Source organism: Crocodylus porosus, unplaced genomic scaffold (genome assembly GCF_001723895.1).
Source record: "Crocodylus porosus isolate Cpor-Errol unplaced genomic scaffold, CroPor_comp1, whole genome shotgun sequence".
In the NCBI taxonomy this organism is placed as follows: Eukaryota; Metazoa; Chordata; order Crocodylia; family Crocodylidae; genus Crocodylus; species Crocodylus porosus.
The window spans coordinates 165,662,793-165,688,598 of NW_017728906.1; the positions used below are offsets into that span (position 1 = coordinate 165,662,793).

The window sequence follows — 25,806 nt, forward strand, 5'->3', positions numbered from 1 at the left end:
CTACATTGAACACCTTCAAGAGTAAATTGGATGCTTATCTTTCTGGGATCCTATGACCCCAGCTGACTTCCTGCCCCTTGGGCAGGGGGCTGGACTCAATGATCTCCGAGGCCTCTTCCAGCCCTAATATCTATGAAATCTAAGCTAGGCAGTCAGTGAAGATGTAAACTGAAGAGTCAGTGGGTGAGAGAGGCTGGGTTGGCAGGGAGAAGGGGGATGAATGTAGCAGTTAAATAGTGGAGAGGTACTTGGGGAGTCTGATGTCAGGCAGTTTATAATATAGACATCGGATTTATGACACATTTAGTCCATGATTTTTTGTATCCAGGAGGTTTTGGGCCTTTTAAAATTCATTAAGGTATTTTTATAGGAGAATTTCATTTTTAATTGCTTAAATATGGAAACCCCATTCACCATTGTAAGACACACATCTGGTTTTTTGCAATGCAGATGGACAACATTTTGGAAGATCTTGGGTGTTATTTGAGCTCTCAAGGCACAGAGGAAGTCTATGGAATGGCTAAAATTGTGGAAGCTGATGTGTTTGAAGACATTGAATTAAAAGTAATAATGAATATTTCAGAGATCTTTTCATGCTTTTGGCTCTTTAAAGAGAACAAAACTGACTGCAAACCTACATTGGACCCAGGAAAGAAGTAAGTAAAAGAGTAAACTTAAAACATTTTCGGATATTTTCATTAGAGGAGGCAAATGGGATATTATCCATGTGAGTTAGGTTATTAATTATTTATTTTTACATTATTCATTATCTTAAGTATTGCTATCTATACTGGGTAGTACCAGTGGACTGTAGGCTGATTATAGCTGTTGGTAAATTATGTACTGATAAAGCAAAGATTTCTGACCTGATAGTAATTTATGACAAAATCAAACCCACATTCTTCTAAATTTGGATCAGTTATGTTGGCATGTATCCTGGCAGGGACCTGATCCTATGGGATAACAGGGCATGGTCTGCAAATGAGGTAACCCTGGATTTCTCTTGCTGACAGAGGCACACCCAGGAAATCTGGATTAGGTCCTTGAAGCCCCAGGAATACTTGTCCAGGGTTTTCCCAAGGCACACCCTGATTCTGACTGGGGGGTGCACTTCTACAAATGGGGAAACCTCTGCAGGAGAATTCCCAGGTCATGCAGGAAAGAAGCCCTAGAAGTGCCTGCCCAGAGCAGCTAGAGAGCATGGGCAACTGCAGGCTGCCCACATTCTTCCGCCTTAAGTAGACACACACCACAAAATAGCAGCACTCTTTGTCATGGCCACAAAGGTGGCTATTTATGGCACGACAAAGGGCATGAACATGTTTGCTTTTGCTTTGTGGTGCCATAAATATTTTTATGGCAACACAAAGGTGTCTCTTTGCAGCCTTTATGTTCCAGCCACAAGTTGATATTCTCATTCCTTTTCTTCTTGCAGTTGAATCAGAAGCCCAGATTATCTCTTAGAATAAAACCTAGGGGCCCTATGCAGATTGGGTCCAAGTTCCTCCCTATGTAAGGACAGCACTTAATGTTTAACTTGTTTAACTTAGAATATGTGCTGTAAGTCCTACTGGAAACAACTGGTTAAGTTCTGTCCTGTATATGATGAATCAGGGCCATTGGCTATTAGAGCACTTTGGAGATGAAATGTACGGTGTAAGTACCTTGTCCCACTGCCACAAAATTCTGCTCCCGGTGCCTTAAGCATAATGCCGAGGGTAGTTGTCTCTTCAGCATAACATCCTCTAGGTTGCAACCAGAATGTTCTGTAATGAAAGCTTTCTTTTCTGCTTTACAGATATGTTGTTTCCCTGGCCATTCCTAAAATAAAAGAAACAGAAGCTGGAAAATACATACTGTCAGTTATAAGTGAAAACAATAATTATTCAATAATATTAACTGTCCTCATAAGAAGTAAGTATGTGTCAAATCCAAGGAACTGGTCTACCAACAGTTTCAAAGGGAGAGTTGAAACTAACATTGTGAAGTAGGTGCTACTTCATAGTCAGGGCAGCTAGGATCTGGAACCAACTTCCAAGGGAAGTGGTGCTGGCTGCTACCCTGGGGGTCTTCAAAAGGAGGCTAGATAGACACTCTGCTGGGGTCGTTTGACCCCAGCACTCTTTCCTGCCCGTGGCAGGGGATCGGACTTGATGCTCTGCCCAGGTCCCTTCTGACCCTACCAACTATGAAACATATATGGTATTTCTCTCCAAACCATGTTTCTCCTATTCTGTTCTCCATGAGATTTCTCTCTTCCCTGCCGTCTCTTCTCCCTCACTTTCAGTTCTTGAATTACGCACTATTTTCTCCCTGTCACTCATTCCGAGTATGGGTACCTCACCTGCTTACATTGTTCTGAACCACTCAGGCCACGTCCACACTGCAAGTTTCTTCAGCTTATCAGTAGCTGCCATGTAGTAGCTCCCTCAGTATGTCTCTATGTACAGGATCTCCCACTGACCAGTTACGTTGTGTCCACATAAGACTGAGGTGAGGGTAGGCCAATTAGCATGGCTCAGTGACAGTGATAGTGACAGTGACCAAGCCTACATATAATTACCCCACCTCTAGTGTTGTGCAGACTGACTACACCCCATTCGATCGGTGGGGAGGGAGTGATAATTCAGGCAGAGTCATGGCGTGTTTTGTGTTTTCCGCTGTCAAGCACACTAAGTTTGTGGTATAGATGTGGCCTGAGTATTGCTAACCATGAAATGCAAAAGATTTTTTTAGGCAGCACTTTCTTCTCATTTTCCTTTCTTCATTACATTGCGCGCACATGCACGTGCATGCACGATTGCACACTCATGCGCGCACGCTCACATACGCAGCTAGATTAAAAGAATATTTGGAAGGCTGCAAATCCAAATACTCAAAAGCTGGCACCTACCAGAGTGACAGCCTCTAATACAAGACTGCATGTCTCATGATCACTTTCTATTTTGACCCCAGCCTCAGGACTGACAATGCTCATAAAATGAACAACTCTTCAGTATTAGCCTTCTTGTTCAATATTTCCACCCCCGCCCCCCGAGCCTTACTTCCTATACACTCTTCACACTGAACTCAAAGAATAGGACTGTTAATGTCATCATTGCTTTTTTCCATGGTGCTTATTCCTATAGTTTATCAGTGTTTGTTTTGTAAATATTAATTATCTTTATAGCATCTCTATGCATGGGAGGAAGGAGCTGCTATCTCCATTTTACATGGGTAAATTTAGGCATAAAGGCTGCCTATACACATGCTCAGGGTGGACAGATTGGCATTTTAATTAGAGTGGTCCCCAGAGAGCCACTTTAATTAAAATGCCTTACCTTCATGTGTATTAAGTAACCGCATGTTTAAGAATGGCTATGGAACACTATCTAAACTTTACTCAACAAGGTTTAGATAAAGTTTTCTCCCCCCACCCCCCGTAGCCATTTTTAGATGTGTAGGGGCTTATACAAATCAGAGGTCATGGCATCATGTTGGGCACCCAGGAAATGAGGAACACAAGATTAATGGCAATCTGTGAAAAGGCTAGCCCCCATCACCATCTGACCAGATATCTTGTCTTACTCCATTCTTTCCCCTCCCCCATGTATGGCTCTTGTCCCCTTTCTATTTGAATCAAAAGGTTTCTTCTTTCAAAATGCCCAGTTGCCAGAAGGTGAATCACTGGGAGAACAGGCAAAAAGCTCTCTACTGTCAGTTCTGCTGTCTAAGCCCATCTCAGTCTAGAGCAGCTGGAATTGGCCATTACAGAGAGTCCAGCTTTGTTCCAGGAGTCTGGGCTGGTATACGCCAGGAGCAGCTCAATATGTGCTGGGAGAGGGTGAGGTGCATTCAGTGACACTGCTGTCTTGAACCTGAACAATTAAAACCCAAGGAGCCCCTAATGAGCGTGTGTGAACTGGGATTTTTCAAATCTATGTAACCTGACCATGGGCAGAACATTATAGGAACAGCAATATATGCCTCCGACACAAATGGCCCCCTACTGCCAACTTTTAAGTTCTTACTTTGAGGCATGTGGAAATTCACAGGATTTCAGAGGAAAGGGTGTTGACATCTTTTAACATATTTTTCCCAAACTTCATTCTCAGAAAAAGATGACCCATTTTTTGCTTAGATGGAAAAAACATATATTCTGAGGCAAACCTTGGCATGGGAAAGTTTATCCCAAATCTGCTGGAAAAGTTTTAAGTAACAGGGCATTCCTCTATGTACAGGATAGTACATAATGAGCAGCATTGCCATCCTTGTCTATAAGAAACAGGGCCTGTGGAAAGGGGCTGTTTTAGGTTTTAAGAATTTTTTGTTGTTGTTTTTTTTGTTAGAAAGGTCAGTAATGTCAATTATGACCTGATTGGCATCACCAACACCTGGTGGGACAGCTCTTATGGCTGGAATGTCAACATGGAGGCTTACACTTTGTTTCAAAAGGACAGGGGTGGGAGAAAAGGTGATGGTGTTGCTTTGTATGCCAAAAACACATGTACTCATTCCCTGCTTCAAGAGGAAGAAGACAGAAAAGCAGAATTTATTTAGGTGAAGATGAAAAGTGAAAGATGTAGCACTGATATAATGGTGGGGATTTATTATAGGCCACTTAAATTGGGAAGAGGAGGTGGATGAGGCACTTTTCAAGCAGGTGGCAAATCTATCTTAAAGCTATGGGATGGTACTGATGGGAGATTGCAATTTTCCAGACATTTTCTGAAAGAACAATGTAGTCACATACGAAATGTCAAGCTGGTACTCAACTTGTGTGGAGGACCATGTTCTCTTTCAGAAGGTGAAGGATAAATCTAGGGGATCATCTATCTTGGATCTTCGTCTGATCAACAGGGAAGAATTGATGGAGGATGTGAAGGAAGGAAGCGATCATGCTATGATAGAATTCCAGACCCCGAGACAAGGAAAGCATGAGGTCAGCAAAATTAGGACACTAGATTTAAAAAAAGTGGCTTTCATCTGACTCAAGATGCTAATAGGCACAGAGTCATGGGAGGACAGATTGAAGGATGAAGGTGCCCAGGAGGGCTGAGAGCTTCTAAGGGGCACAGTATTGGAAGCCCAACAAAAAACTGTCCTGACACAATGGAAGCAAAAGAAGAATGGCAAGAGACCAACACGGCTGCACAAGGAGCTTCTAAAATACCTCAAATGTAAAAGGAAAGCATACAGGCAGTGAAAGAATGGGCAGACCACCAAGGATGTGAACCAGGAAATTGCAAGAATCTGCAGGGACCAGATCAGGAAAGTGAATATAAAGAATGGAGTTGTAGACAAAGGAGGTTGTAGAACCTTTTCTACTTGTCCTTAAGTATGTTGGCCAGAAATGAAGGGCCAAGGAAGCTGTGGGTCCCTTGTTAACAAGCCAGGGGGGAACACCTACCTAAAGATGCAAAGAAGGATGTGCTACTCAACTGCTCCTTTGCCTTGTTTTTTAACTAAAAATTAAGCTGCAGCCAGGCACCTAATAAGGATTGGATAAGGAAGGGGGCAAGCTGAGTGAAGAGTTAACAAAAGAAATGGTCAGAGAGCTTTTGTTGGGTTTGAATGAATTGCAAGCCAGCAGGCCAGATAAGCTTCATCCCTGAAGGAGCTGGAAGAGGAAATCTTGGAGCCCTAGGCAATGATAGGAGCTGTACAAACCTAACACCTGGAAATCAGTCCCCAGATTATCCTCCAGCATCTGGAGGTAGCTCCTTGCAATCAGAGAGGTGGCATAAGCACCAGGTCAAGATGAAGTCTGCATAAACAGAGGACTTCTGTCTCCAGAGTTAGACACAATTTTACTTTCCACAAACACTAAAATCACTTGAAAAAATTACAGCAAAGTGACGTTAATTATGAACTAAAGAAAATGTTTTTCCATTGTGGCTAAATCTAAATATGAATGATGGCAAGGATCAAATATTCAAGGACTCAATTTTGTTCATCAGTACCTTCACATTTCACTCTAACTGAAATGACTATTCTCATTAGGAATTAAAATATGGGTACCTGAGGGGAGATTTTTGCCTTCTTATTTCTTACAATGCTTTTCTCACATTTAATATAATCAAACAAATGAGTCTAAAACTTTCAGGCATTTTTCTAGCATCACTGCTAAATAAATTGACTTAAATCAGTGTTGGAGTCTCCCTGTAAGACACCTGCCAAGTTTATTTAAAGAAACAGACCTAAATCTTTATAAATCTATAACTTACTTATAAAGCACATTTGCATCTAATTTCACAAGTATTAGTAATGTCTTGTTCATTGCAAAGGATGATAATAATATTTTAAAAAATATTTCAGCATTTTTGTTTAAATCTTTTGGTTTTTTAATTTTTTTAGGAAAACCAAGGACACCATATTTTAGAAAGAGTGAAAAATCAAACACTATAAACTGCATATCTGAAGGGTACCCTCAACCAGTTTTGGAGTGGTTATTTTGCAAAACACCTGATAATAGGTATGGTATATGTAATCCTACCTTATTTATTTGGTGAATGTTAAGGCTTAAGGATAGACATCCTCCTAAGAAGAGAGTCTTTGTCCTGAGTAGTGTATTTATTTCTGGTATGACTGAACTGTGTAGAACTTTGTGGTCAGATTTTTAAAGGATGTTTCCCTAAATTGGATAAATTCAGTGTGCTTAAAAACCTATACATACATGCACAAATTGAGGACTATGTTGCCTGAACTCACATTTTCCTATGTGCTGGAATGTATTATTCTCAGGAAGGTTGACCTTTATATCCTTAGGGAAACTTTAGGGTAATTTGTTTTAAATGTTTTATCTTGGTATTTTAACTCGATATAACTAATGAGTTAAATATATTTCTAACTAGCTATCTTCCATTTCTCTTATTCTCTTGGAAGTGGCTGTGATTGAGAAATACTGTATACCCAATTTACCCTCTCATACTGCTACATATATACGATATTCTAATAGCAATGTGAATATGTTTAAAGAAACATAAGGTCATGGGTAAATGAAATCAACAGTCTGTTTTCATAAAGGAGGCATGTAGTCATTACAGTGTACTCATCTCTTTTCTTCTGGTATCTGGATCACCTAGGGGTTTATTAGTCTGAAACAGACCTGCATCTTGTGTCACAGACAATACAGGCTCATGGTTGTAGGTTTTGGGCTGAGTTCTCATTGAGACCAGCTGAGATGTAGGGTGAAATGCTGGCCTTATAGACTTTCCTATTGATTTCACTGTATCCAGGATTTCACTGTAAAGTGATGAATGCTTTACCTCTTTTGGAATAAAGAGAATAGATGCATTCAGGTAATACAAGCACATTATTTTTATCTCACACCTTCCCTAGCTCTTCTGCACTTTTTTGTTTGTCTTCTGATCTCCACATTGCCTAGTTCCTTTTATTTTACTACATAATGTCCTAGTTTTCCTAGTATTGCCAATATTGCCTCATGGTTTGCCCATCTGCTTGAAAGTAACCCAATGATTCAGTAAACACTTTGATTTGTAATTACAGTTGTACCAATAAATATCATGAACCAAGTAAGAAAAAAAAGGACATGTATGGAATGAAGAAAGTACAACATGGAGTATGGGCAAATACATTATTTCAAACATATATATGGTGCTGTGCAACCAATGTGCTGGGCAGAGAATGCACCAACCTGTATACAATAGGTAACCCAACTCTAAGATTGATTTGCACTGAAGTTAATTGTGTGGCTCACCTAAGTAAGGTTTGCCGGTGTGTTTTTCAATACTGGAATCAATGGCACATGACTGGGTAAAACTATAATGCTGTGTTACTTCCAACTCAGATATTTAACTCTTAAATTCTAAAGGTTGTTTGTAGCTCAGTTAATAAAGAATTGTCTTGTGTTACGTACATTTTATAAATAACTTGATCACACAAAGCTTTAACGTGGACTTATGACAAAATACATTACAGTATTTATTTATTATTATTATTATTGTTTTACTGTAATTGATTTTAAATTCTGTGCTGAATTGCCGTAGAGTAACTGCGGAAGGGGAGGAACGCCCTGGTTACTGTCCTCAAGGGGGACCCAAAAATTGACACTGCACAACAGCAGCTGTTCTTGCTGCTGCCACCAGTAACTCATGCTGTCCCATATGCAGCTGCTGCCCCAGGCACAGATCTGCCTTGCTATGCCTCTGCCAAATTGCATCTTGTATGGATACAGTTTTATTGGGGTAGGGTTGTAACTCAGGACAAAATTTGACTTGATCTATTAAAATATGAGACTTTTAAATATTCCAGGGTTAATTCTAAGCCTGGAAAATAATCTTAATACCAATACAGTAATGGACTACAAATTAATTGCTGCTTAAAGTGAAAATAGAGTGATGCAGGAGAACACAATCTAAACTATATTTTATGTGGGGAGAGTGATTTCACTTGTTGTTCACTGGGTATGCTTTCATTTTGTAGATCTAAATGAAGCAGTTGAAAGACCTCTACCTGAACTCCTTCTTAAAGTTGGAGAACCATTATTGATAAGATGTAAAGCGGTTTATAGTAACTATAAATTCAGAATTAACTGGAGTCTTGAAAACAAAGCATTAAAGCAGGTAATAAGAGAGAATTATTTTCACACAGTTAATAATTGGAAGTATCAAATTATATTAAAGCTGCACATTTTTATTACAAATTAGGGACGTTCCTTAGAGGAAAAAAAATACCAGGAAGACTCATCTATGATTCGGATACAGTATGCATTTGCTTCATCAGTGGGAAGAAGTGATAGTGGACATTACACCTGTTCTTCCACAGAACATCCAAATAAGACTGCTTTGGTAACTGTTTTAGGTAATTTAGATTCACATTGTTCATTTTTTCTTTATTATTTTTCTCTTATTTAATTGCTTGCACATTTTTAACAGCCTATATACAATTATTTCTCAAACTCCTATTTCTACTTGCTATTATTTTAAGGAAGTCAGAAATTATTTGTTCAACTGGGTAGACCTGTGCTTTTCTGACTCTGGGACTCTGTCCCCTACTTATGTATGTGAAATATTTGTATACACAAAATGTTCAGATATATGAGATCTGTAGTATGAAGCAGCTCCAAAAAGAAAAATAAACCTAAATCTGTAAATAATACACAATAATTCAGAAACATTATAATAATATTATCAAACTTTGTACAAAAAGGTTGTGTATTCATAAGTATTTGCCTTTTTTGTATTTAGAATCATAGAACCACAGACCATTAGGGTTGGAAGGGACCTCAGGAGGCCATCTAGTCCAACCCCCAGCTCAAAGCAGGACCGGCCTCAACTAGATCATCCCAGCCAAAGCTCTGTCTAGCCAGGTCTTAAAAACTTCCAAGGGTGGAGATTCCACCATGTCACAGGGCACTTAGGTGCCTGCTCCTAAAAGAGCAGAAACTGCCTGGGAAGAGCCCAAAGAGCCAGATAGGTGCAGGTTGCCATGGCAACCAGCTAATGAGGCAATTAGCCTGCACCTGGTCAGCTGGCTGGAAGGGGCAGGGCCCTGGGCCAATGTAAATGCCAGGGGGACTAGGAGGCAGTTCTCTGCTGGTGGTCAAGGGAGAAGGAGCCCTCCTGAAGCATGTGAAGGGAAGAGGCCTGACTAAGTTCTGCTCCAGGTAATGTAGAGGGGCCGAGCACACCTTATGTAGCTTGGGTTATGTTATAGCCCAGGGGCTTATGTTTTGTTTGCCGTTTTATTAGACTGTTGGTTTGGGTGAGGCTATTTGGGGAAGGAGGAGGCCTCATTGGGGGCCCACTGTGGCATGGGGACCCTGGCACCAGAGAGGGTGCAGCACTTTGTGGGGTGCAGAGACACAGTCTGCAGAGAGCCCAGTGAGGACAAGAGGCTGAATTATAATGAGCCTGGGCATGACAATGCCAGTACCATCTGCAAGGCTTGGGGCATGGTAAAGGGGTGGTTGGAGCCACGCATGTAGCCCATAAGGCTAAGGTGCCCTGAAACACCCATTGTAAAATGGGACCTCAAAGGTGTCTGGGAACGCACAGGGTCAGAGAGTCCATCAAACTGTGTCCAAGAGGACTTAAAGGCAGCCTCCCTACTTTTATATTTCCATAAAAGATGTGGCGGGCGAGAACAGAGGGTGCCCAGCGGGCCAAATTGACATGGTCAAGGGGCCTTAGAGATCACAGCCATCCTTAAGGACTCTGTCCCATGACACACCACCCCTCTAGAAATCTGTTCCAGTACTTTATTAACCTTCCAGTTGGTTTCCGCCCCCCCCCAATATTTAACCTACACTTACCTTGATGCAATTTGAGACCATTGCTCCTTGTTCTGTCATCTGCCACCACTGAGAACAGTCTAGCTCTATCTTCCTTCAAACCCTGCTTCAGGCAGTTGAAGGCTGCTATTAAATCCCCTCTCAGTCTTCCCTTCTCCAAGCTAAATGAGCCCAGTTCCCTCAGCCTCCCCTCATATGTCTTGTGTCCCAGCCCCCAAACCATCTTGTTGCCTTCTGTTGGACTCTTTCCAATTTGTCCATATCTTTTCTGTAGTGGGGGACCCAAAACTGAATACAGTACTCCAGATGTGGCCTTACCAGTCAGTGCTGAATAGAGCGGAATAATCACTTCCCTTGACCTGATGGGAACTCCTACCAATGTAGTCCAGTATGCTGTTAGTCTTCCTTGCAACAAGGGCACACTGTTGGCTTATATTCAGCTTATTGTCTACTGTAACCCCCAGGTCCTTTTCTGCAAAGCCACTGTCCAGCCAGTCAGCCCCCAGCCTGTACTGGTGCATGGGATTGTTCTATCCTAAGTGCAGAACTTTGCACTTGTCCTTGTTGAACCTCATGAGATTTCTTTTGGCCCAATTCTCCAATTCATCTAGGTCACTCTGAATCTTAGCCCTCCCCACAGCTTGGTATCATCTGCAGACTTGCTTATCAGTGACCATCTTCCAGGTCACTGATAAAGATATTGAACAGAACTGGCCCCAGGACCAACCCCTAGGGCACTCCACTTGATAATGGCTGCCAACTAGACATTGAGCCATTGACTACTTCACTCTTGAGTCCAGTGCTTCAGCCAGTTTTCTATCCACCTTACAATCCATTTTTCCAGCCTATACTCCTTTAGCTTGCCTGTGAGAGAGTTGTGTGACACCATATCAAAAGCCTTGTGATAATCAAGTTACGCTACATCCACAGAGCCAGTTAACTCATCATAGAAGGCAATCAGGTTGGTCAGGTATGACTTGCTCCTGATGAATCCATGCTGACTGTTCCTAATCACCTTCTCCTCCAAGTGCTTAGAAATGGATTCCTTGAGGATCTGTTCCATGATTATTTTTTTTTCCAGAAACTGAGGTGAGGTTAATTGGTCTGTCGCTTCCTGGATCCTCCTCTTTCAAATATGGGCACTATGTTTGCCCTTTTTCAATCACCCGAGACCTTTCCTGATCACCATGATTTTTCAAAGTTAATGGCCCGTGGCTCTGCAATCTCATCAGCCAACTCCCTCAGCACCCTTGGGTGCATCCCGTCTGGCCCCAGGGACTTTTATATGTCCAGCTTTTCTATGTAGTTCCTAACCTGTTGTTTCACCACTGTTGGCTGTTCATATTCTCCCTAAATTGTGCTGTCTGGTGCAGTAGTCTGGGAGCTGACCTTACCTGTGAAGATTGAGATGAAGAAGGCACTGAGCACTTCAGCCTTTTCTGCATCCTCTATCACAAGACTACCTCCCCCATGCAGTCAGGGACCCATACTTTCCCTGATCCTCCTTTTGCTACCAGCATACTTGTTACTGACATACTTATTTCTGGTCATCGGGTTGGGAGCATGGATGTAAATGTGATTCAGATAAGTGATAGTCTACTCTTCCTGCAAGTAACCTATAATCAAACCTTCTCCCAGGGTATTTACATTAATCCTTAAGAATTCTAAGTAAAAGACAGTAGCTCTGGGAAACCCATTACCATAGCATTCATTCAACATCTGGCTTACACAGTTCTGTTGTCTTTTCAATATTATTTCTACAAGCAAAGTAATAGGCAACAGCAACCATTTCAGAAATGAGGCAAGATTTTTGTATCCTTTTCCTGTCTGCAAGAATCTACTTACCCAGAATTTCTAGTAATTAAAACTTTTTGGATGTATTTGACTAAGTTTTGGAATTAACCTATTGGCTGTTTAACAAATATTGGAGATGCATTTAAAATTAAAATTCAGGCAAAATATGGAAAGGTTTTTTTTGGTTGGTTTGCCATTTTTTATTGCATGATACATTGATTGAATGTGTGGCGTGTTACAATTTATCACGCGAACCAAACTCCAAGGGAATAATTAAAGAGTGAAAATCTAAGTCTGACATAGGAAATTATTTTTGAAAAGACTAAATCGGGGAAAACCTCCTACACTCCTAGATTAACAAGCACATCACAGTTAAGTGTGTGTGTGTGTGTGTGTGTGTGTGTGTGTGTGTGTGTAATTAATTTGTAGTAATTATGAAATAAATTACAATAATACTGGTATTTCCATTTTTCCTATAATGGCTAGCTCTTCACAGAATGCTTAGGTACTAAAGGAAACCTTAAAATAGATTGAGACATACAGCTAAGTTATTGCCTGGTGTATTTGATTCCTGCCTCCATGCTAGTGAAAGTTAGACCTGTGCAAAGTGGCTAGTATTTGCTTCGGATCTGGCCAATTTGGGGACAGCGATTTGATTCAGTGATTTGAATCACTGTCCCGAATCAATTCGGACATTTGGCTGCTGGCAAATCTCCAAATTGGCCAGGCCAGTGGCCCGCCCTGGCCAGCTCCAGCCCTTGAAGGAAAAAGAAAACCCCCTGTACTCACCACTCCTGCCAGCATGAGGCAATGCCTGCTGCCCCACACCACATGGGGTGGGGGGGGCTCTGCATGAGCCCCCCCAAAGCCCAAAGACTGCTGCAGCAGTGGTGAGTTCTGGGGCTTTTCTCCACTTTTTTTTCTTTCCTAAAGGGCCAGCGGTGAAATCCCTTACTAGACTTGGTACTGGCCACAGGAGGTGGGATCTGCAGGTACAAGGTAACCTAGGGGACAGTGACAACCTATTGATAGGATTCACTATCAGGAGAACGGTGGGGAAGATAGCTAGTAGGGTAGAAGTACTAGACTTCAGGAAGGCCAACTTCAACAAGCTCATGAGATTAGTTAGGAAGGGGCGGGCTGGTAAAAGCCTTGGAGAGTTGGGAGTCCAGGAAGGGTGAGCTTTTCTCAAGGGACTAATCCTGCAGGCACAGAAGAGGACCATCCCAGTACACATAAAAGGAGGCAAAAAAAGCAAAAAAACCCTCTTGGTTGAGCAGGGAAATCCAGGAGAGCCTGGAGGGGGAGAAAAAGAGTCCTACAGGCTGTGGAAGCAGGGGGCCGCCACCAAGGAGGAGTATACCTGCTTGCCTCAAACTTGCAGGGAAACGATGAGGAAAGCCAAAGCGGAAATGGAGCTTACGCTGGCAGCAAAAGTTAAGAATAACAAAAAGTCATTCTTTAAGTACATAGGAAGCAAAAAGAAGGTGCAGGGTAACTTAGGGCCCCTTCAGGATGAACTAGGGCAACTGGTAACAGATAGGATGGCAAAGTGTAGCTTGTAAATGATTTCTTTGTATTTGTGTTCCTGGACACAAATACAAATATGCATCCCATTGGGACCTTAGGTAAGCCCGGTATAGATACCAGCTGTTTATGCTGCTCTAGTAAAGGGGCACCTGGAGGGGTTGAATGCATTTAAGTCAACAGGTCCTGATGATCTTCATCCTAGTGTACTTAGGGAATTAGCTGGAGTCATAGAGGAGCCACTGGCACAACTGTCTGAGCACTTGTGGTGTTCAGGACAGGTCCCAGAGGATTAGAAAAGGGCCAATGTGGTTTCTATTTTCAAGAAGGGGAGGAAGGAGGATCTGGGTAACTATAGGCTGGTTAGTCTCACCTCTATTCTTGTCAAGACCTTTGAGAAAATTAAGGATCGCATTTGTGGGTGACCAGTGGGTAAAATGATGCCAAGGGCTAATTGGCATGGGTTCATAGCAGGCAGATCCTGCCTGACTACCCTGCTTTCATTTTACGACCGGGTCACAAAATGCTTGGATGAAGGAATAGAGGTAGATGTTATTTACTTAGGCCTTTGACACTGTGTCACACCTAATTCTAATAATAAACTAAACGGTTGCAATGTAGATTATTACACAGTCCGGTGGATAGAAAATTGGCTTATGGGATGTACCCAGGGAGTGGTGGTGGATGAGTTGGTTTCTAGCTGAAGAAATGTGGGCAGTGGAGTTCCCCCAAGGCTCTCCCCTGGGACTGGTGGACATCCTGGAGAGAGTTCAGAGGAGGGCCACTCATCTGGTTAAAGGCCTACAGAAAAACCCCTATGTGGACCAACTGGGAGACCTGAACTTCTTCAGCCTTTGCAAGAGAAGGCTGAGAGGTGAGCTCATGGCTGCCTACAAATTCATCGGGGAGGGACCAGAAAGAAATGGGGGATACAATATTTACCAAGGTGCCTGTCAGGGTAACTAGAAATAATGGCCACAAACTGGAAGAGAGTAAATCCAGATTGGACATCGGGAAAAATTCTTTACCGTGAGGGTTCCCAAAATATGGAATAAGCTTCCAAAGGAGGTGGTGCTGTCCCCTGCCTTGGAGGTATTTAGAGGAGATTGGACAGACACTGGCTGGGGTCATCTGACCCCTGCACTCATTCCTGCCCAGGGCAGGGGATTGGACTCGACGATGCAATAGGTCCCTTCTGACACTAACATCTATGAAACTATGAAAAACAGAAACTCAAATCAGCAACATTTACCACAATTCCTTTTTTAATTACCTTTATGGGACCTAACCTGAAACTCACTGATATCTGTGGAAAGGCTGCCATTGACTTCTGTGGACTTGTAATCAGTTACTAGACATAAAAAGTCTCCATACTTGAGCAATCATAATAAATTCTGAGGTCATTTTTCATTGGTTTATTAAAATATTTTGCATTTTAAATAAATGTGATTTGTTTTCCTTTATAAAACCCAACCCTCTTCAGATAAGGCATGTCAACAGCCAGTAACAGCTCCTGACTTTTATAATGCTGTAAACTGTCAAAGGAAGTCTGAAATTACTAATAATTAGAAGAAATGCTTACTTTGAGTAAAAGAAACTTACAGGAGATGATCATTACATAGACTGAAATATGACTTCCACAGCAGAAAGATGGAAGGGTTCTTGTATTTTCAAAGGGCTTTGTATCTTTGATTAGCCAGATCAACCAGATTGTTTCATTCAAAGACGGAGATCATACATGTGGGCTAGGATCATCAGTCTGAAGCTAAATATAGAGATAAAGCTACATGTTGTCTTCCAATATCATACTTGATTTGCTTGTTATAGATGATGTCTGTTAGTGATTTCACATCTTGTGCATTTATCAACTGAGATTAGAAATGAGAATTAAAATGCATAGTATATAAATTCCTTAATTAGACAGCATGCCTTTTATTACAAAATTTCAATTTTTTTCCTTTCAGAAGAGGGATTTATAAATGTAACTGACTCCAGAGAAGATTTTGAGATTGATCTACAGGAAAAGTTTTGTTTTGAAGTTAAACTTAAAGCTTATCCACCAATTACATGTGTGTGGATATTTTCACAAAAATCATTTCCCTGTGGGCAAATTTACAACATGGATGGCTACAGGTACTTCATGTATTCTCAGTATTTCCACTGACATTTGTACAAAGTCTCTCTGTGGTTTGTTGTTGTTGTTGTTTTTTTTTTTGGTCTCAAGTGAAAAAATAGACAAGTTTCAATCATTTTTTAACAAGTAGCACATGAGCATTGTTTTGATTTAATAATTTTTAATGTATTTAGTTTAGTGGTAAACCAGTGTTGTGGAAATAGTCCATAATGTTGCCTTTGTTTTCAAATGGCAACTTAGGTCAATAGCATATTCTATCATATTTGCTTAATCCATGTATTATAACAAATCTTTTTAAAGTAATGAATACAACATCCCTTTTCACACATTTATATTATACTCTCAAAAAATTCCATTACTTTATCCCAGACACATTTTCCATAACTGATCATAATGATCAATGTTCCCAATATCTTTCAGGGTGCTAAAGTCAAGCCTATAGTTTCCTACACCTTTGGTGATCTCTTCAGGTTTTCTACACTACAGAAATGTCCTGTTATTCTTGTTCAGTTCATGTATGCTTCCTGTGTTACAAAATATGTTTTGAATAAATCTGCTAGTTAATTCCCTTTTCTGTTACTTCCTACAATCAAGGTCTGGCACAAATATTTTCTAGACCTAAAGTTTCATCCATTTCCTGGGCTTCTTAATTTCTTGATAACATAGTCTAATTTCCTTCAGTGTTTCTTCATTGTTTATAAAATGTAATCATAAGGCATTTTAATTGGTAAACTTTATCCGCAAGGTAATTGCCAACTTCTCTCTAAATATGACCTGTGCAAAAATCATAGCTGATTTAATAGTCCTATGCTGATATTTTTTTTTTGTTCCTTATATTTTTAAAATCTCTTGTTACTTGCTTAAAACTGCTGCAATCTTGCTTTCACTTTTTTATACCTTCTTTTCTTATTATTTTGATAAACTCCCCTTTAGCCTTTATCCTTTCCAGTCCTCTTTTGTAGCTGATGTGCCCATCCACCTGGGTCAGATGGAATATTTGGATATGCACTTCAGTATGGTTCAGGGATGATCCATATCAACCTGGTAAATCATCCTCTCCTGGCAATGGATTCAGGAAGTCTGTCCCTGCTGATAACGTTAGAACTGTAAGCAGACTGTGGTAGCATTGATAGCTGGATGCTGGTTGACTCATCCATAATGCCTGAGTGGGTAGGCAGATCTGTTCTCCAGTGGTTACAATCATTCCTGGAGATGGGACCTCAAAAAGCAGTCATGAGAATTTGCTCATTCCTGTCCAAGAGGTACCACCCACATGCTGAAAATACTCTATTTATTTACCTTCTTGCTGTCACAGACTGGCTACACACTGCCTGAACATTTAGCAGATGGCTTTGTTGGATGACTGACAACTGATTTTAATTAAATCTAAATAAGACTAACCTGATTCTAGCAGGCCAACAATGACATCTTTTGGAAGGGTGAGATGGTTTTAGTAACTACCACTACTAATCAGGACAGTGAGAAGATCACTAAGGATGGAATTTAGGAGTCACTCTAGCCTTTTTTTTTTTTCTTTCAGACGACAAATTCATGATGCCTTCTTATTGCAGTATGGTGATCACCATGTCCAGACGTGTTATAAATCTGACCTTTTATCTGTTGTGCAGGTATCACTGTGCTTGTTCACACCCCGGTCATTGCTAGTATCTTGTCATTTAGTCGTCTTTGAATATCCCTTGAAGTTGATCTGGGAGATGCTTGTTACAGGATGCAGCTGCCCATCTGAGATGGAATAATAGAAAATAGGGTTGGAAGGGACCTCAGGAGGCCATCTAGTCCAACCCCCTGCTCAAAGCAGGACCAGCCCCAACTCTATAATCCCAGCCAAGGCTTTGTCTAGTCAGGTCTTAAAAACCTCCAAAGATGAAGAGTCTACAACCTCTCTGGATAACCTATTCCAGTGTTTTACTACCCTCCTAGTGAGATTAGGTTAGATATGAGGGAAAAAAAATAAACTTCCCTTAATACTTGTTCTGTTGTCTTCCACCACTGAGAACAGTCTAGCTCCACCCTCTTTGGAATCGCCCTTTAGGTAGGTGAAGGCTGCTGTTAAATCCCCTCTCAGTCTTCTCTTCCCTAGACTTTAACAAGCCCAGTTCTCTCAGCCTGCCCTCATAAGTCATGTACCCCAGGCACCTAATCATTTTTGTTGCCCTCCTCTGGACTATCTCCAATTTCTCCACGTCATTTCTGTATGGGGAGGGCCCAAAACTGGACACAGTACTCCAGATGTGGCCTCACAGCCAGTTCCAAATAGAGGGGAATGATCACTTCCCTTGATCTTCTGGCAACACTCCTACCATTATAAACCAGTATGCCGTTAGCCTTCTTGGCAACAAGGGAACAGTGTTGGTTCATATTCAGCTTATTGTCCACTGTAATCTCCAGGTTCTTTTCTGCTGAGTTGCTGCTTAGCCAGTTGTACCCTAGCCTGTAAGGGTACCAAAGGTACTCTTTTTTACTGAATATTAGTTTTTAAAAGTGTGTATTTATAGATAATTATGCTCAATGCTTATTGACATTTTACAAAATATCACAGACTTTATTTTCCCCTGAGGAAAAAATCCACTTTATAGATGAGTGCAAAGGATGGAAAAGGCATTATTGTTTATTCAACAATCAGGTAAAGTATGTCATTTTGCAAAAACCAACCAACCAACCAACCACAACATACTCAGCATATCTATTCAGTTTTGATAGACACTAGGGGTGTGGAAAGTGGGCCCTATTCGATTCGGATTTGGATTCAGCTTGAATTGGGGACAATGATTAGATTTGTTGATTTCGGATCACTGTCCCCGATTTCAATTCAGCCGAATCTTCAGATTCGATGCTGATTCAAAGAACGAACGATTCAGACATAGACACAGCTTTAAGTGTTTTTTTTCTACATACTTCAAGGTACTAGGCGGCTCATGAACACAACAATGGAGTGTCCATTGAAGCACGGGGGGCTGTCCAGTGCACTCAGCAGTAGACCCAGAAGTGAAGCACTTCTGGTCCACTTCCAGATCTTCCAGGGAGCATGCTGGGGGGGCCCCCTTATGTCTCCCTGGCTTGGCGACTGGTGCCTCCTGGGTTTTGGTGGGGGGCACCCAGGGTCTCTCTGCAGCCAACTGCTGAGCTAGGGGGGTGCTGGAGGGCCCCAGCACACTCCCCAGCACACCCATAAGTGGACCAGAAGTACTTCCAGGTTTGCCGCTGAGCACATGGGGGGGCTGCCCATGCTCCTGTGGGATGCTCCATGCACCCCAGCATCACAGCAATCATGAGCTGTGCTGGTACCTCAAGGTATATAGAAAGTTGTGTCTGTCTGAATCTTTCTGATTCTATTCAGAGAGATTAAAGGGGCCTCTGATTTGATTTGGATTCAGGGATTCAGCCACCAAATTGGGCCGAATCTCCACCGAATCAAATCAGGGACTGAAGCTTTGCACTGCCCTAATAGACGCATCCAGCTTGATCAATACAAATAGTACTGCAAATTTCATGCCATGTAGTAAAATCACCAGAAGATAAAAGGCTCAAATAATACTGAAAGAACAGAGAAAATATTACTTGTTATACTACTGCAGTGGTTCTCAGTCTTTTTAGACTCAAGGCATGCCTCACTAGACTCAAGGCATAGCTCAGAAAATGCCAGCTCTTAGCTTTCACTCTTATTTTACTATAGTTAAAAAATAGAGAAATTCTTCTGTTGCAAAAAACTCAAAGACCACAACAGATCAGAATGTTTTTGACACTATGTATTCCTGTTTAAACCCTATTGTGAATCACGTGTAGGTTTTAGCTCACCTAACGCTAGCGCTAGTACTGTACAGCACCTTTAGAAGGATCTCACATCACCCCAGTGGCACCTGGGTGAGAACCACTGTACTACTGCATAATGTTTCTCTAAACCAAAAATATCATTCCTTTTGATTACTCTTTGGTTACGATTAGGAAACTTGTTAAAATGTTCTAAGTATAAGACATAGCTAAACTATAGGTCTTCTCATACTATAATGCATTTTTTTCAGCTTGTGTTTTTCAGTTTATGTCTGAGTAATCATCTATCCTGACACTTCTACTTTCTTCTATTCATATCCCTTTTTGATTCCTGTTGTTTCCTTTTTTGATTTCAGTTATTTCCTTATCAGGCTGTTCCTCCTTATTGCAGCTTTTGGAGGTTTTTGCTATGTACTCAGCTACTTTTTTAGCTTTTAATTTCAAGCTATAATGATCAGGCCCCACCTGTGGTTTCCCAACGGATAAGAGCCACCACAGGTTCTTTTAGACTTTCCATTTTCTGTTCTCTCTTTCTAAAGGAGAGTCTGTGTTGAGCATGCTGCAGATTTTCACTTCCTTACTGTATGGCACTTGATTCATGAAGACAAAATGTCTCTGTTTGCCCTTATACCCCTATTAACTTGCTTTTCCTGTTATTTTTTTATTCCAATACCCAATAAACTTCTCTCAAACAACCCCCTCAATACTTTCCTGGCACTTAAACCTCCAGGCTTAGATTTTCAAAAGCAATGAAAGATTTTGGGTACCTCCTTTTCTGGATGCCCATCTTGAGGTTGCAAATGGGGGGTCTGCTTTTTCAGAAACTGAGTCCCAAGGTAACCACTTTAAAATTGACATTCAGATCAATAATCATTTATGAAAACCTTGAGCTCTGTCAGTGAGTTAAACTATCAGTTCCTTCAATGGGAATTTTCTTGCTTTAGAATTCCATGCAGATAGACTGTGCTTTGGGTCACTCTATTTACTCTGAGTCTTGCTTTTTATTGAAACCTCCCTCCCCCTATTTCTTCTTTAAGAAGTACTATTACTTTTTCTGTACTTCCACCTATTGATTTGGGCTGTCATTTTTTGATCTGCTTTAGATTTCTCCCCTATACCTACATTCTTTAGCCCTACTTACTGAGTGAAACTACCTATTCAACTCCCCTCATTCTTTCAGTTAGGACATCTGTTCTCAAGAGCTTCGCTATCACATTACAGCAAACATCTCCATTTAGCGTTCTGCTAATGATGAGGAACCACCGAACTACCTTTTCAAACTGCCCATAAGCCAGATAAAAATAAACTAATCATAGTGCTTAGGGTCAGAAGGGACCTAAACAGATTATCAGGTCTGACCCCCTGTCACAGGCAGGAACGAGTACCGGGGTCATATCACCCCAGCCAAATATCTGTCCAACCTCCTCTTGAAGACCCCCAGGGTAAGAGAGAGCACCACCTGACTTGGAGCCTATTCCAGAGCCTGGCAGCCCTAACTGTAAAGTAATGCCTCCTGATGTCCAGCCTGAATCTTCTCTCTAAAAGTAATCTAATACTTCTCTCTAAGTAATCCAATTACTAGATTTACAATGCACTCTCCACAAGATGAATATTTAAATATACTTTCCCTTAAGTCTTTCCTTCTCTAGCAAACCTATTCTCCCCATATTTCATTCTGGATGTATGATTAGCATTTTAATCTTGCCCAAAAGCCTACATCGGTTGGGTGCCTGCCTAGGTTCAAGCAGCACCACCTTGGATGTCTATGATAAAACCTCAGCACCCACACAGGGATGCATTTCTCTCTCTCTCTCTCTCTCTCATCTTGCACACAGATTTGAAAAAAGCTACTGACAGCTAACATACACCCAAAGAAAGCTTCAGAAAGTGTTTTGCATTGTATTGGCAAATACAGTATTGATGTGATGTTGCAGTGATGGCCCAGGAGATATGCAAAAAGCAAGAATTCTCGCCAGTGATATCTTTTTATTGAATCAACTGTATGTTTGGTACAGACATGGCAAATATAGGGAACTTAAATATTTCTGGATTGTGTTCTTATTTATGTTTAATCAGAAAAATATATTGGATTCTTAACTGCTCAGTGTGTATACACACGCACACATAGTTGAATCCTAAATGCATCTAATAATACACCTAATCTATAAATATGCTTAAATAATACTTTTTATCACTTTTATCTACAGCATTTCTTCCAGGTTCTGTGATCACCAATATCAGTCAGGGAAATATGTATTCTATGCTGAAAATGATGATACACATGTAGAGAAAACATTAACATTGTGTGTGAGAAGTAAGTAAAAAATGCATGTTTGGTAAAATCATGGATGAAAATTCATCTTATAGGTATTTTCCCCCTCCCTTCTTTCATATACTCCTTTAAGTATATGTACCAATGTATTATATCATACGTCCCCTTTTTGAATCTGGAATTTTCGAAATATTCAAGAATGCTCTATAACTAGATGGAAAATAGACTGTATAAGACTGTAAAGCAAACCTACCTTAAAAAGGATGGGGTTTTGGAAATTTAAGATTTAGCCAAGACTATTTTGCTAATGACCTCAGTTGGCAGGGGAGGATAGGAAGGGGGACAGGACAACCAATATGGCTTCCCAACCCACATTCACTACCCCCATTTAAAAAAAACAAACAAACAAGGTTTTTAAATTTCCTTCCATCTCTACCCACTCGTACTCCCCTGCCTCACTCCTAGGAGAGTTCCCCATATCCTTTAATGTCATTTCCAAACTTGTAACTCTCTCTCTCCTGCTGGGCAGCTGTGGCTATCCCATCCTACCCACTTCCTACTCAGTGTTCTCTGCATCCAGTTTACTTGTAATCTCAATTTGCTTTGTACCACTCTTCTACAGATTTTAATAGAGGTTCCCTTGATTTAGAATGGGGTAAGTTTGAAGAGATTCAGGCTTCCAACCTTTATGAAACCCAAATGGAAAACACCTAAAATCTCCTAGTTATAATATCTGAACAAGAAATTATCCTTTAACAAAGAAGTCCTTCCTTTAACATGTCACAAGCACAGAAGTAAAAAATGGAGACATGAATCATGTACCCAGAAAATAAAAATTTCTTAGGAAAACCACAAAGACTTTCAAAGGCTGTGTCCTAACTGATATATAAATACATTACTTCAAAGAAGCAAAATAAAGCAGGACTTTGAATAAACCAAAAACTTGATATTTGGAAGGAGTTATATGATTAAATTTCACTCATTTGGTGTAATTTACAATAATCTGCTTGTAGTTTCTTGTACTTGATGCTGTTACTGAGTTAATGAAATCATGGCTAAATCCTTGAATATTAAGTATGTTTCAGTGTTGCACTTCCATTAATCTGTATTTTTACACACACGCACACACACACACACACACACACACACACACACACACACACACCCTCATATACATATTTTTTTTTTATTGAACGCTAGCCAATTGCCCATCAAAAATGATTGCGGCGGGGAGGCGGGGGCTGGGATGGAGTGCTGCCACCTAACACCCTATGCTGCCGCTGCTCTGCCTCTTGCAGGCAGTGGGGTTGGGAAGTCGAGGCTGGCACTACTGGCCTCGGCTCGCCCACCCCCCGTCTGGTTTTCGGCACAGCTTGCAGGAAGTGGCATGGGCTGGCCTTAACTTCCCCTGTTGGGTCCTCAGCACTGCTTTGGAATCATGGTGGCACTCCCCCACACTTGGAGTACTCTGGCTGTTTCCGTCAGCCAATCCGAGCGCAAATAAAGCAATATGGACAGATGGATGGACTTAGGCTTTTATAGTATTAGAATGCTCAGGAATCAGGCCTGCGCTACATGTTAGTGCTGTCTTGGAACCACGTAATAACCTACAATAAAATGGTCTTTAATGAGAGTTTTTGAAAGTGGGGCAGTCACAATTTGGGTCTTTTTTCTGAGTCCCAGATCCAAATTCTGCCTCTGCTACTGATTAACTATGAGATATTGGTTCAGTTACATGCCTTGACTTTTGTCTGGTAAAGTAGAAGTATTAGTAGTAATAGTAATAATAACAACAATATGTAATAACTACAATATGAAATGTACTTCTTGAATACATATGGAAAGCCTTTGGAATTGGAGCACCTTATAAATGCATGAGCAGCTTTTGGTCCTTTTTGATATGGCTAATCCTCTACCATCCCTCATGAATTATTGACTAAAGTATTGTTGAAAACTTGATTGCATATTTGTTGCAGGGGTGCCTGAGATAATGATATATTCAACATCCAGAGATATTTCTTGCACCTCTGAAAGTTACCCTGCATCGTCTTGGACCTGGAGAAACTGCCTGGAGCCTGATCCTTCTAAGTAAATAGTAACATTTTTCTCTCCTGTTGATAGCAGTGAACTTTTCTATGACACTTCTTTGGTTAAAATATAGACTAGCCAGTGATTAGAAAACTGCAAAATGCACTCTTAGGTACTTGTAAAATAATAAATGGGAGCCCAGCATAGAGATTAATCAAATCTACTTAAGTCAATGAGAGATTTTTTTTTTTTTTTTTTGATGGGAAAACATCTAATCCACAATAATGTATATATGAAGCTCTTTGTGAATAAACACAGGTGGGTTTATATTAGTAGTTAGAGATTTATTTAACTGCACACAAACTAAATATTAGTTCATGTATAAGTTCTTCTTGGTCCATCAATTTGTCAGGACAGGTGAATACATCAGGGAATACCTGAAAGTGCTAAGAGTTTCTTTGAACAGCCTAATAATTTCAGTACTTTGAAGTACATTTAAGGATCTGATCTAGTGCCCAATAAAGTCAGTCATAGCCTTCAGTTACTTAACTAGGCAGTGAATTAAGCCTAAATCTCCAAGAGAACAGGTGAATCTTGAAATGTGTAGTAATTACATTGCAAATTCCAAGAAACTGAGATTATGAATGTATAATCTAATAATCCTACATGCATCATAACCTGTCAAATATAGTCATGACATTTTATGGCTAAGACTAAGTGTGTTTAAAAAGTTTTAAAAGTATTTGGACAACTTTCCTAAACTTGCGTTTTCAGAGTTAAATCCCACTCTTCCAAATAACTATTTGTACAAAAATCAGAAAGTAAAGACATCATATAACTAGTGTATTTAAAACATTCAATGTAGCTTTCAATAAGTAAAATGCTGTAATTGTGGAACCCAATGTTATGGAAACACTTTTTTGTCTTTAAGGGACTTGTATATAAATCTGGGTGATATATAATTATTATTATTATTTTTTTTTTTTGGCAAACAGCAAATTCATTAAACATGCCATCTTTTGTCATCCCAAAGTTATTAATGTATTTGGATCCAGTTTTCATACCAAGGTAGTTTGGAATGAAAAACATTTTCAGGGTTCGATTCACAAAACTGCCAAAGAAGAGGGGCTTCACCTTTTACTTAGTTGTTCACCAGTCACTTAGGATATAGGAGACATTGGTTCAAATACATAAACTGCCTGAAGGGATTTGAACTGGCATCTTCCACCTCCTAGGCAACAACACTGATCATATAACTATAGGGGAGTTGGGAAGTTGGTGGAAGCATGCTTTCCCTTTCTCTTGTTGTCATGGTTGCATTTTTGTCACAGTTTCTTTTCTACTGAAGTAAATATTCAGTAGAGAAGGATCTAAAACTCAGGTCTCCCACCTGCCAGGAGAGTTTTACTCATTAGAGGGTGCCATTCTTACATTTGTGATCAGTTTCTCAGTGAGCATTTCTACATGAGACGCTGACTGTTCAGTAGCTGAAAAATACTGAGCAGTAGCGTGTCACAGCATGGACAATGCTAATACGCTACTGTGCAGTATTATTAGGCTACTGCACCATAGTGTCACCTAAAAGATGCTCACTGGTGCTACTGTACGGTAATTACAGTTAGCGTGCATTTATTTAGTACTTGCTGTGTTATTTTCAAAAGACCAAGAAGTTGATAAAGCTTGTTTATTCAGAGAGCCTTCTTAGCCTACTGATCTGCCCTTCTCTCCTGCAATCCCCAGACCAATGTAACAACTTATAGATAACATTCTTAAAGGTATCCACATACTGTGCATTTATTTAGTACTTGTATTAGCAAGTAACAGCTGTGCAGTGGTGTCCTGTGTAGACACGCACCATAACAATTTAAATAATCTATACAAAGTAGAATAGCTCTGGTGGGAGAAACTGTGGAACTACCTTGTAGCCTGAGGGTTAGGGCACTTGCACCTGGGTCCCAGTCCCTGGTCCAGTGAATAATTAAATATTTATACATGGTGAAACAGGGTCAGTAGGAAAGAGTGAGAAGA

At 40.6% G+C, this 25,806-nt stretch overlaps 1 protein-coding gene across 1 annotated transcript in view; it reads left to right on the forward strand.

The window, feature by feature from the left end:
* Positions 1 to 25,806, forward strand: part of FLT3 (fms related tyrosine kinase 3) — an 86,983-nt gene that overhangs the window by 28,832 nt on the left and 32,345 nt on the right. The window contains exons 3-11 of the mRNA XM_019530135.1: positions 451 to 656; positions 1,799 to 1,914; positions 6,337 to 6,454; positions 7,489 to 7,649; positions 8,425 to 8,564; positions 8,649 to 8,802; positions 15,520 to 15,688; positions 21,686 to 21,792; positions 23,727 to 23,838. Of these exons, the coding sequence (XP_019385680.1) occupies positions 451 to 656; positions 1,799 to 1,914; positions 6,337 to 6,454; positions 7,489 to 7,649; positions 8,425 to 8,564; positions 8,649 to 8,802; positions 15,520 to 15,688; positions 21,686 to 21,792; positions 23,727 to 23,838 (1,283 nt within the window). The remainder of the gene's footprint in view (positions 1 to 450; positions 657 to 1,798; positions 1,915 to 6,336; positions 6,455 to 7,488; positions 7,650 to 8,424; positions 8,565 to 8,648; positions 8,803 to 15,519; positions 15,689 to 21,685; positions 21,793 to 23,726; positions 23,839 to 25,806) is intronic.